Here is a 13,443-nt window from a genome sequence, read left to right as displayed (position 1 = left end):
AATAATCGCTTAAACGATTGTACCACATGCGACCAGATTGCTTTAACCCATACAAAGATCTTTGTAATTTTATAGAATACATTTCTTTGGGTTTTGCACTTAGCGCTTCAGGCATTTTAAATCCTTCAGGGATTTTCATATAGATATCACTATCAAGTGATCCATACAAGTAAGCTGTAACAACATCCATAAGACGCATCTCTAAATTTTTAGATACTGCCAAGCTGATTAAATATCTAAAAGTGGTTGCATCCATTACCGGTGAATAAGTTTCTTCATAATCAATTCCAGGTCTTTGAGAGAAACCTTGAGCAACAAGCCTGGCCTTGTATCTTACAATTTCGTCTTTCTCATTTCTTTTTCGTACGAAGATCCATCTATATCCTAATGGTTTCACAACTTCAGGTGTGAGGATAATGTTCCCAAAAACCTTTCTCTTGTTGAGAGAATTTAATTCAACTTGCATAGCTTCCTTCCATTTAGCCCAATCATTTCTTCTTTGACATTCAATGACAGATTGTGGTTCGGGATCATCATTCATAATATCACATGCAACTGAATAAGAAAATATTGCACCTATATTGTCAGTTTCATTTTGGTCACATATTCTATTTGTCTGACCATAATTTAATGCATCATCCTCCTTTCCTGGGGGAATTTGAATAATTCGTGTTTCTCCAGGAACACTTTCATCGTGATCTAGTGTATTTTCTGCTTCTCTTCTTTTTCGTTGGTTCTTATCCTTAGAACCAAATGGCCTTCCACGCTTCAGGCGTGTTTTAGACTCTTGAGTGACTTTATCATCAGATTGTCCATGTGGAATGTCAATTCGAGCTGGAACATTGACAGCTGGTATATATGATTTAGTCACCTTTTTTGTGTCAGTAAATCATCAGGTAATTGATTTGCCATTTCTTGGAAATGCATTATCTTTTGAACTTCCATGTCACATTGCTTTGTGCGAGGGTCAAGATATGATAAAGTAGGCTCATGCCATGACACATCCTTTTCCAGAATCTTCTTTTCTCCACCTAATGATGGGAAATTTGCCTCATCAAATTGACAATCTGCTAGGCGTGCTGTGAAAACATCACCTGTTAATGGTTCAAGATATCTTATAATAGAGACTGACTCATAACCAACATATATTCCCAACCTTCTTTGAGGACCCATTTTTGTCCGTTGAGGTGGTGCAATAGGGACATATACTATACACCCAAAAATTCTCAAATGGGATATATTTGGCTCTTAACCGAAAGCAAGTTGTAGTGGAGAATATACACGATATGAACTTGGTCTCATGCGTATCAATGATCCAGCATGTAAGATTGCATGGCCCCAAACGGAAACAGGAAGTTTGGTCCTCATTATCAATGGTCTAGCTATTAGCTGGAGACGTTTAATCAGTGATTCAACTAAACCATTTTGTGTGTGTACATGAGCAACTGGATGCTCAACAACAATTCCTACAGATATACAATAGTCATTAAATGCTTGTGAAGTAAATTCACCAGCATTATCAAGTCTCACTCTTTTGATAGTATAATCAGGGAAATGTGCCCTTAATTTAATAATTTGGGCAAAAAACTTTGCAAATGCCATATTACGAGTTGATAATAGGCAAACATGAGACCATTTGCTGGATGCATCTATTAAGACCATAAAGTATCTAAATGGTCCAGATGGTGGGTGAATCGGTCCACATATATCACCTTGAATTCTTTCTAGAAATCTAGGTGACTCCCTTTCAACTTTCATTGGAGAATGTTTTATAATTAACTTTCCAAGGGAATAAGATGTACATGGTTTTATGCTATTGGATTGAGGGAACTTTTGGTCCTTCAATGGATGCCCGTGTGTATTCTCAATTATCCTTCGCATCATTGTTAATCCTGGGTGGCCCAGCCTATCATGCCATAAACTGAATGTCCCGGGATCACAATGTTTTCCTTCTACTACCATATTTGATTCAATCATATGTATATATGTATAATGCAGACCAGAATCAAGTGTTGGTAGTTTTTCAAGCACATGGTTTTTGTCTATAATATACATATATTTCTTATTTTCAATGGTCACAGTTTTTGTGTCATAACCTTTGAAATATATGTCATTGAAACTTAATAAGTTTCTATTAGACTTTGGAGAAAATAAGGCATTTTCAATACAAAAGCTTGTACCATTTGATAATATAAAATGGGCTTTCCCGGTTCCCTCTATCAAGTCTGCAGGACCTGATATTGTATGTATGACTGTTTTTGTTGGTACTAATTCTGAAAAATATTTCTTTGATTTCAGAATAGTATGTGTACTACCACTATCTGCTATACAAAGATCTCCAATCTTTTCTTGGTGTTGTGCTCCAGTTGGACTCATATTAAACTTCACATATAAAAGGAATAATAAGTGAATAAACATAATCATAATTATTATTAAAAAGAAAGCTCATTTATTGTAGGAAAGACATTACATGAAAAACAAACGAAGGAAAAACAGTTTTACTAGAACAATAATAGATTTTTTTTAGTTTATGTCTGCCATGTCATTGCAGAAATCATCAACATTTAGCGGAGTGAATTCAACATTATCAATGAGGTTTGCTTCTTTTCCTTTTCCTTTAATGGACTCTTGATAAAGTTGACAAAGATGTGCAGGTGTGCGACAGGTCCTTGACCAATGGCCTGTGCTACCACATCTATAACATGAACCATCAGATTTTTGTGATGTCCCAGTGTCATGCCTTGCCACTTTGGCCTTGTCTTGTGTGTGGACATTGTTTCTTTGTGAATATTGGTGATTATTTCTTTTTTGGCCACAACCACAATTATTACGTTGTCCACGACCAGAATTATGGTTCTGATTATGGCTTTGGTTTCGATTAAAATAGCCACGACCTCGCCCTCGACCACGACCTCGCCCTCGTCCACGTGTATTGTTTCGATGACCATCAATATTTGTAGCATTTGCTTCAGGAAGTGCTACTGATCCCGTTGGACGAGATTCATGGTTTTTCATTAAGAGTTCATTGTTTTGCTCTGCAACGAACAAACATGCATTCAGTTCAGAATATATTGTGAACTTTTGCATCCGATATTGTTGCATCAAAGTAATGTTTGTTGCACGAAATGTTGAGTAAGTTTTCTCCAACATATCTTCATCAGTAACCTCTTGTCCACAATACTTGAGTTGTGAACATATTCTGAACAAAGCTGAGTTGTATTCATTTACTTTCTTGAAGTCTTGAAACCTTAGTGTTCTCCATTCATCTCTAGCATTTGGAAGTATAACTTCCTTTTGATGATCAAATCTTTCTTTCAAAAGATTCCAGAGAATACTTGGATCAGTAACATCAAGATATTCAAATCTCAACATTTCATCAATATGCTTACGAAGGAAAACTTGTGCTTTTGCTTTGTCTTGTGCCAAACAATTATTAAATTCATATATAGTATTTGAGATACCCATGGATTCAAGATGCATTTTTACATCTATCATCCATGGCACATAGTTTTTCCCACTAACTTCAAGTGCTACAAACTCGAGCTTTGCAATGTTGGACATAATGTAACTATAAATTTTAAACAAAATAAAAATTAAAATTAAAATCCATTTATTTCAATAAATATTACACAAAAAAGAAGCGGTAAAGCTAACATTGCATACAAGCCTAAAACTAGATGAAATTCCATATTATCTTCGATGTTAAGGATTGGGATGAAAAGTAACATGACTATTATAGTCATGATTATCACAAAAGGATGAATCATCTTGAAGCTTGATTTCTTGAAATTGATTTATTTGACAAAAGAGAGAAATATTTGTTGTGGGTAAAATAAGCAGGGTAAATATGTTTATTTATGGTAAAAAAATATAGCCGTTGTTTTTGCTGTTTATAACCGTTGCATATATATTCCCGTTGTGTATATATGTATATGTATTTTATAAATCATATAATAAGACTTATAATTAATACATAACTTTACTAATTAGAAACATAAATAAATATTAGTAAATGTTTAAATAAAATTATGAAGAGTATCTAAAATATAAATAAACATTGACATGTATAAATAAATATAATTTAAATGTTAGTATACACAAATAAAAGTTAGTAGCATAATATAAATGTTAGTATGCATAAATAAAAGTTAGTTGCATAATGTAAATGTTAGTTTGCATAAATAAAAATTAGTTGCATAATGTAAATGTTAGTATAAAAATTAGAATACATAAAGAAATGTTAGTATAAGAAATAAAAATTGTTAGTAGTCCATAATGTCCATAATGTATAAGTTTCATTAATTCATTATTATTATTATTATTATTTTAATATGATTGAGGTTTTTATAATTAGTAGTGTTTTTAATAAGTAATACATACCTTGATTAAGATAGATATGATTTTCCACTTGTTTAATAACCTTGATTAGAGCTTTCGTGCTGATAACGTGTTATGAATTAAGCGTAATTAATGTAACTATAAATCAAACCAAACTAGTAAACTTTGATAAGAACTTTAATTGAGAAGAAAGAATATTTAGAGAGAATATGAAAGTTATATCTCTTATAACTTTTGGTGTATCACATTCTTTACAATGGAGGGGTATTTATACTACAAATTTTACTAACATATAATTGTAACTAGTTAGAAATGTTGACAAATTTACCATGCACCAATTATTATGTCATCCACCAATTATTTACATTACCACCAATTATTTACAACACACACACACACACACACATATATATATATATATATATATATATATATATATATATATATATATATATATATATATAGGTTTAGGTTATTTTGTTTTTACTAACTATTGTGTGCCAGAATGCACAGATCTGGACCATCGGATGAAATATAATCAAATGTCATGATCTGAGGGTCTATGATATTATCATATAATCACACAAATTTCAACATAAGGGCATTTTAGTCAATTAACCTATATTAAAAAAAGAAATTTTCGGATTTTTAGGGATAATTAATTCCTTTATTTTTAAAAATCTGAATATTTTAAATTAATTCAAATTTAAAAATCCGATTTTATTCTGTCAGAATGATAGAATGCCAACCATAAACTAGTAAATATATTTTTCGATTTTATTCTGTCAGAATGACAGAATGCCAACCATAAACTAGTAAATACATTCTGAAAGAATACACAAAATCAATTCTTGAACTAATAATATACCAAATAATTACATTGTATGATTGTGATTCATTGAATAATAACAACATTCTGAAAGAAAAAAGAAAAAAAAACATCAAAATCTAACAAAAACACTAATCTATTCTGAAAGAATATTATTTTTAAGCAACACTTTATGCATTGTAGCATAACACATTCTGGTATAATACACTCTCGTTCTCTATGTTTTCTTCCTTCTCCACATCAATGTTAGCCTCTTCAAAACCTAAATCCACAAAGAAAACATAATCAAGTTTAAAAAATTAAAAAATTCAATGCATTCTAAGAGAATAAAAACTATAAATTTTGACAGAATGTATTAAAGACTATAAAGTTTGACAGAATATAGTAGAAAATAAAAACTATAAATTCTGACAGAATGTAGTAGAGACTATAAAGTCAACCATAAAGTATCACAAATTCATTACCAGTTAAACAAATATATTTGTTGTTAACAATTATTCTCAAACATTCTAGCAGAATACATTTATATAAATAAATTCTAACAGAATACATTACATAATTCAAGAGCTGGGATTGAATCATCAACACACATCTGCATTCATTCCCAGTCATGAATTCAAGAAACAAACACAGATGGATTCCCCTGTCAAATACCGAAACCCAAACAACCATGAGTTATATCTCATCCATTATCATAATTTTTTTCAGGAAAACCCAAATATCCAAATTTCCATGGATTCAAATCAAATAAGATGAAGAAGAAGATCACATGTTGGCCATGGATGCTTCCGTTAACTTCCTCTTCCTTCATCAGTCAAGAATCGAGACTCTTGTCCCCCTCAAACTTGTTGTTTTGCTGCTTCCTTTCTCCCTTCTGTGTCAATGGCCAACAACCCCATTTTCGTGTTTTTCCTTTCCTGACAAACAAAGAAAAACAAACACTTCCCAATTTCAGTCTTTTGTTGCCATTCTCTTCCCCTAGTTGTTGGATTACCGGACCAGAGGAATAAGAACAGGAGGCTACCGGAGCATACCTCCGTCAACGTACCTGCAATCGCCGGGCGCGATGCCCTCCTCTGCCTCTTCCCCATCAAAAGACATCGCCGAACACCGACCATCACAAACACCACCGGATTCCCTCCCCGTTCGCTCCTCGCTTCTCACTCGCGTTCACGGACCCCACAACAGCGTCACTGCTCTTCCGCATCCCCTTCTTCAGCCTCATTGAACCCCAGAGTCCATCATCGATTGCGAGACGAGAGTATGTCCTCCCTTTTAGATCCGTCGACTGTAGAAGAAGAAGCATAAGCGGTGGATCAGATTTAGGGCTAATGTTCTAAATTTATCATTGTCCCTTGCATGGTATCACAAATATTAATTATCTACCATAATTAATTATACAAAGATTACTATAATACAATTTTTGATTTAATTAATTATTTAATTATTTGCTAAATTGTGATTGGTGCATTTAGGAACACAATAGTTGCTAGAAACATTTGAACCTAGCTCTCTCTCTCTCTCTCTATATATATATATATATATATATATATATATATATATATATATATATATATATATATATATAATCATGTAACTGTCATGGGTTGGTTTTGACGGGTCGGTTTGTCGGTTTCATGGTGGGTCAGTTTCTCGGTTTAGATCGGTCGGTTTCTAGGTAAAAACTGAAACAGAAATCGACTTTTTGGTTTTTAAAAATTTTAAACCCTAACCATCAGTTTGTTTCAGTTTCGGTTTTGATCGGTTTTTCGGATTCTTGGTTCGGGTATTTACTCACCCCCAGTGATAGAAGTTCAAATAGTACTAGAGGGTGATAGAACACCATCTATTTTGGTCCCCTTCGACAAAGTAATTTTATGTATTAGAACTTTAGAACTTAAAAGTGGTCCATATGGGCTTGGGCTCGACCCTTTTCTTTTTCGTGAAGAAGGCCTTAGCTCTATTTCCCCTCTTTCTAATGCTGCCAACGAACCACACCACTACGATGTTTCGTTTCTGCTGTCGACGACAAACACACCAAAGGTCTTTGTTCTCTCTCGGCGGCAAATACAACACATGTCAAACTCTTTCTTTTTTTTGCGACTATGTCTGGTTTTTTGTTTCTAATAGTTTTGATGTGTAATCAAACCTTGTTGAAAGTGTAAAATATATTGATGTTTCCATGGCTGATTAATTTTACATTCTTTAAATAAATTGCAAGTCTATAATGCTTAAAATTATGTTTATGTGGTTGGTTTATTAGAAAGTTTAGAAAAAGTGACTCGAATGAATTGTAAAATTATGATGTTTAGAAATTATATGGTCCAACAAGAATCTTTCAATTAACCTAGATTAACTTACTCAGGTAAAACTGGAACGATTTAGGAGTCTAGCTAAATGATGGGTGAAAGCTTCTTGTGTTTATGTTTTTATTAGATGAATACAGATGAAGGATTTTTTTTTTCAAAATGAGATGCTAATGGTGCGTTTAGTTGCGGAAACGCGCACACACACCCAACACCACTACCACAATGACCGACCTACCATCACCATCACCGTCACCACCACCACTACCCCATCACCAACACCACCACCGCCGCCATCACAACCACTGCCACAATTGCCGCCGCCACCACCACCGCTTGTCATCACCACCACCGCCGCAGCGTCGCCACCCCTCTGCCACCACCACCCCGCTGCCACCACTGCCCCCCGCCGCTGCCCCCACCACCGCCATTGTCCCCACATCCACCCTACCACCGTTACCGTTTTCTAAAAATGAAAACAGATAGAAAAATACACATCTAAACACGTTTTCTAATTTTCTAAAACTGAAAATGAAAAATGAGTAAGTTTTAACTAAACGCGTTTTCTAAATTTTCCAATGGAAATCGAAAACGGAAAACGAAAACTGAAAAGGGAAAACGAAAAACAGAAAATGAAAACTCTTTCCCGTAACTAAACGCAACCTAAGCTTTTGTGTTTATGTTTTTATTAGATAAATATAGACGGACGTTATTTATGCTATTCTTAATGACCCCGACGTTTAGAGCACAAACCCTTTACGAGTGAAAAAAAAAACCAAATACATGAATGAGAGCAGCTAAAATATAGGGAGAAACTAATTAGTATCTAAAATTGGGGAGAAATAAACAGGATGTGAGAGTAAATATGTAAAAGATAACCATGAAGGGCGTTTTAATCCATAAAACAACCATCCCATTACTTTGCATATTAAGAGATTATGTATATATTAAGTCAAAAAAAAAAAAAAAAACACATACATATATCTATATATCTGAACCACATAAGTTGTATTCACATTAAGGTTATCAAGTCAAAAAGAAGGGAGCTGATTCTTCCACTGATTTTATTTATTCATCCACATAATTTGTTACCTAATGGACGATTATATCCTTTATTTAAATAGATAGTGTATTTTAGATTTTAATTATTACACGTCTTCTTTTATCTTTTATGCGCCTCAACCAATTAACACTCCTTCTTCCTCATGACGTTCCTTCCTACTTTGGTGCTTCAATCTTCCGCCGACATATACGTTTTGCAATCTTCGTCCCTGTAAATGTGTTAAAGGAGCAAAATGCAGTGATCGGAGAGTCCACGTTTCTTAACACGATTGGTTAGTAACGTATTCCCGTCGCTCAACTATAAGGTTTACATTTACCGGGAAGATAGCCGTCCAGAACCGCGTCATCGGAGCTCCGGAATGCTGTCACGTAAACTTCACAAATAACATCTGGTCCGACTTGGTAATGTCACACACTTTTGGGTCGAGAAAGTCGGGTTACTTCAAGACCAGTGTAATGGTAATGAATCTGAGAACATGGAGAAAAGGAAAAGTCCGCTGGAAAATCGAAAACTGGATGGAAATCACAAGGAAACGGAGGATATACAAATTGGGTTCATAGGAACAACATGGGTTCGGAGAGGAAAAAGTGACGAGCAGTTGCCGGCTGTATTCCGTTCCGATGAGTTTATCACATTACAGCTTTGAAGGAGGAAAATTGAGCTATTTGTGGTTGTGCGTGTTTGGAAAGAGAATCAAATCAACTCCCAAAAAACCCTTGGAATATTTAAAATACATTGTATAATTAAGTTAGGGGCATAATAGTCAATTACTAGCAAATTTATGTGGATCGATAAAAAAAGCAGTGGATTTATCAGCTCCCAAAAAGAAACACCGCGTACAAGGTAACAGTAACCGACCAAATGTTAAACTCATTCATTTATCCTAAAGTGATAGGTTGGTATAAATTGTAATGGCTCAGATAATAATAATCAGCAGTTGGATTCCTAAAATAGCAAAAAAATGGTTTCTATTTGATACTTCTTGTCCTACAACATTTAAATGAGTTTGCTAATTTTATTCTTAGCATTTTTCCTGGAATTTTGCATGTAAAGGAATTGAAAACAATGGCCAGCCGCTAATCTCTCTCCATCATTCTTCATATCATCTCTCTTATATCTCCCTATACAATTTTCTGGATGTTTGTACAAGTCCTCCTTAATCCCACCATCTGTAGTTAAGGCCACCATCTTCTCAGCCCTAGCAACACCACTTCTGCCGTGTCTGATAAACGTATTTCTTTCAAGTTACCATCCTCCACCCACAACAAAGAACAAACGCTAATTAACAGCAACGCTTCATGGTTTTTTTCATGCCTCGAACCTACATTTGTGGGGTTCGAGTTGTATGAAAAAAATCAAGAAAAACAAAACCTAATTAAGAGCAGTGGGATTAAAAGTCGTATATAATATATAGGGCAAAAGAATTATATAATTAATGGATTCTCGTCCATTGGACATCACGGTGATCTCCGCCAGTGGCCTAGATAATTTCTTATTAGTCTTCAAGATGAAAGTTTACGTCGTTGTTTCGTTGATAAATGGCAAATCCGTCATTGAAAAAAAGACCCATATGTCCAACGGCCGGAACCCTAGGTGGAACCACCGGATTAAGTTCCCCGTCGAGGAGTCAGCCATCCAGACCAGCACCCTCCTGTTTGTCCTCCGGCAACACCGCATGCTTGGTGACAAAGACATTGGCGAGGTATCCATCCCTGTCCGTGAACTCCTTGAGACAAACTCCGGTTATGGATCCACCGAACATGAAGTCGACTATCAGGTTCAGTCCACGAGAGGAAAATGTAAAGGTACGTTCACCTTTTCACACGAATTTAGAGAGAAGGTGCTTCCGGTTAGAGCAGACGGCGGTTCTCATCCAGTACCGGTTCCAGGCACTGCATACATGGTAAATCAACAAGGGATGCCTGCTTATCCCCAGCAACCATACTCAACAACTCCTCCAGGATATGTAAACTACCCATGCCCAGCGCCGCCCCAGTATGGTGGCACGTGGTACCCACCACCGGGCACAACACCGCCAGGGACGTATCCATATCCTCCTCCCCCACAGATGGGTTATAATCAACATTTGCAGCAAGGACCGTAATCAATGGACTAGATTAGTGGCAGGCAGTGGTGGCGGGGGTTGATTGAAGGACATGGAAACTGAAAGCAATGACGATTTTAAGGCTTTGATCATTCATTGTTCTTGGTCTGAAACATGGATTACTATGCATTTTGGGGGTGTTTCTTCTCTATTTTGTCCACATCAGAAGGATTAGCATCTAATGAAGAAGATCATCTTACCGAAGACCACAATGTTATAACAGTATTGAAAAAAAGTCAGTTTTATCTTGTTTGAATCGTCCTGATATTATCTCATGTAATCATTCATGTTTGATATGTATTTTGATTGATATACTATGAAAAATGTTATATTTTGATGTATGGTTTTCTCTCTATTAGTATTATATTAATGATCTACATTCTTCCAACTTAATTAAAAAAAGAGAATTGTAAAATTAGTTCTTGTGGTTTGCAATTTTCTTTGTGTAACATCTTAAAATTTAAGATCCATGTTCTTAAATTAACAAGGTAATTAAATAAAGGATGATTTACATAATTAAATCATTAAGTAATGATCATATTGTTATTTGATATGAATATTAGAAATAAAAAAAGTTTAAATAATAATATTTCAAAGTTAAGGGACCAAAAGATTTGGTAAAATGTTTAACCAAAGGCTTAACTTGGGAAATAGACTACTAAATCTATATAATGGGAGGGGAAGGACATATTATGTAAACCCTTAAGTTAATATATAAAATATTGGGATTTGGGTAGTTTTGGTCAAAAAAAGGTTCAAACTTAAGGGACCAAATATTAAAATCAGGATTATAAGGTGCCACCCTTCCCCCACTTCAGCCATTCACGATGGAGAGAGTTTGGGGTCAAGAAGATGGCGATTTTGGAGAGGATTTCATGCTAAAGTGAAGATCTATCAAGAGATTGAAGTTACAACAATGGATTGAGATCATTTAAGGTAAAATCTCTTATCCTCTAGCTCTCAAATTCAAATTCATGACTTAGGGGAAACCCCGATGTCGATTTTAGCTTGTTATGATGGTTAGGGTTTGGTTTTCTTAACTCTCTTGAGTAGTTTTGATGATACCAATCTCAAACAATCACCCCATTAATGGATTTGAGGATTTGGATGAAAACGCTCATGAACCCTAGAAATCAAAATTGGTGATTTCTTGTCTATATGTTAAATTGGAATGGATTCAATGACCTGGATGATGTTTGATGACAATGAATTCAATTGGAATGGTCAAACTCATCCATGATGGTAGAATCATGTATAAGCTTGGATTGAAATGGCTTTGGGGACAATATGATGAAAACAATGGAATCCTTTGTAGTTGAGCAATTGTTGAGCAAATGAAGTTCATAACCATGAATGAATGTTGTTAGAATGGTTCGGAAGCAAAATACTAACCCTCCGCTCCTGAGTTCACTAAAGGGAAGAAAAGAAAAAGAAAACGAGAGAAAAGAAAAGAAAGGAAACGATCTTCCTTTCCTTTATCTCCAATTCCTCCCGATTTGGGAAGACAGTTTCTAAGGAAGATTAGTATAAATCTTCATTTCATTTCTCTCCTCTTCCTCCCAATAAATAAACTCGGGAGCAATGATATTTTCCTAATCCTGCCGCTTCCTTTTCATTCTCTCCTTAAATGAAACTCTGGAGCAATGCGTAAGTGTTGATTGATTATTGGATGAATCCATGGAATTTGTGGCCATAAGGGTATTTTAGGAAATCTATGGATTACTACGTAAAGAGTAACATCTAAGGAGTGAATGACATTCATGAATATGAATTGACACTCTAGATATGGTATTGGAACATTAAGTCATTAACATGAAGGAATGCTAGTGAAGTTCTAGCTTTAATAATTGTTTTGACCTAATGGTAATTTAGGAACATGGAATGGAATTGAAGATTCCATAGTTACATTAGGTACTTGCAATGAGGTTGGTTGTGGTTTTATGTACTTGACAACACCCAATGATGTATTAAATGATTTGGGAATAAGTCATATTGGTTAAAGAGTGTCTTAAGCAACTTGAGCTCTTAACCCTTTCATTTGAGTGTTTGTAAGCATTATGAACTTAACATTTTGGTAAAGGTCTTAATGACTACGTAATAACGATTAATTGAGTAATTGAGGAGTTGATAACCTTTATTTAGTCCTTAATAACCACTTGGTAAAGTTTAGTGGCTATTGGAGGTTTAGGGAACAAGTTACAAAGCTTTTAGCAAAATTCTGCACAAAATGGTGACCTACAATTTTGACACGGGGGCGTGTCATTTTGACACAGGGCATATCAAATGGTCTGTTAAGTGTATTTTTTTGTGGAAAACCTAGTAAACGATCACCAATTTCCCTCAAACTTTATATATAAGCTAATAGGAAGTAAATAAGCTTATCGGGAATATCTAAATGTTAAAGATCTATGAGGAGTATTTTGGTCATTTTTAATGACTTATGTCCATCCATGTTATATAGGTGGTGATTGAGAGTGTTTCTCTAAGGAAAGGAACTAGAAGAGGACTAGCTATCCTTTTTGTGATTGAGGTGAGTACGTGTTGAAAATTCCCCTCACTTTAGGGTACATGTGTAACACTCGTTTCTCGGATTGGATCAGTTGATGATATAAAGGAGTCAAAGGCATGGTTGATGAAAACCATATTCCACGACGTGACGCAAGGAGTGTCATAACGTGACATGCCAAATGAAGAACACATGTTTCTGATGGCTGTCACGACGTGACAAGAGGAAGGTCATGACGTGACGGTAGCTGCATCCTAAGCCCATGATCTTTTAGGGTTTCTTCCAAATTTAAGCCCC

At 35.1% G+C, this 13,443-nt stretch overlaps 1 protein-coding gene across 1 annotated transcript; it reads left to right on the top strand.

The window, feature by feature from the left end:
* The first annotated feature begins 9,971 nt into the window (after positions 1-9,971).
* On the top strand, positions 9,972-10,640 carry LOC145122331 (protein SRC2 homolog). The gene has a single exon (XM_079057947.1). The coding sequence runs from the start codon at positions 9,972-9,974 to the stop codon at positions 10,638-10,640; it is 669 nt and encodes a 222-aa protein (XP_078914073.1).
* Positions 10,641-13,443: the final 2,803 nt, after the last annotated feature.

This window comes from Lactuca virosa, chromosome 6, assembly GCF_052849685.1.
Source record: "Lactuca virosa cultivar CGN04683 chromosome 6, Lactuca_virosa_CGN04683_v6, whole genome shotgun sequence".
Lineage (NCBI taxonomy): Eukaryota > Viridiplantae > Streptophyta > Magnoliopsida > Asterales > Asteraceae > Lactuca > Lactuca virosa.
Note: the sequence above shows the minus strand (reverse complement) of the source record. Positions and strands in the feature narration are given on the sequence as shown.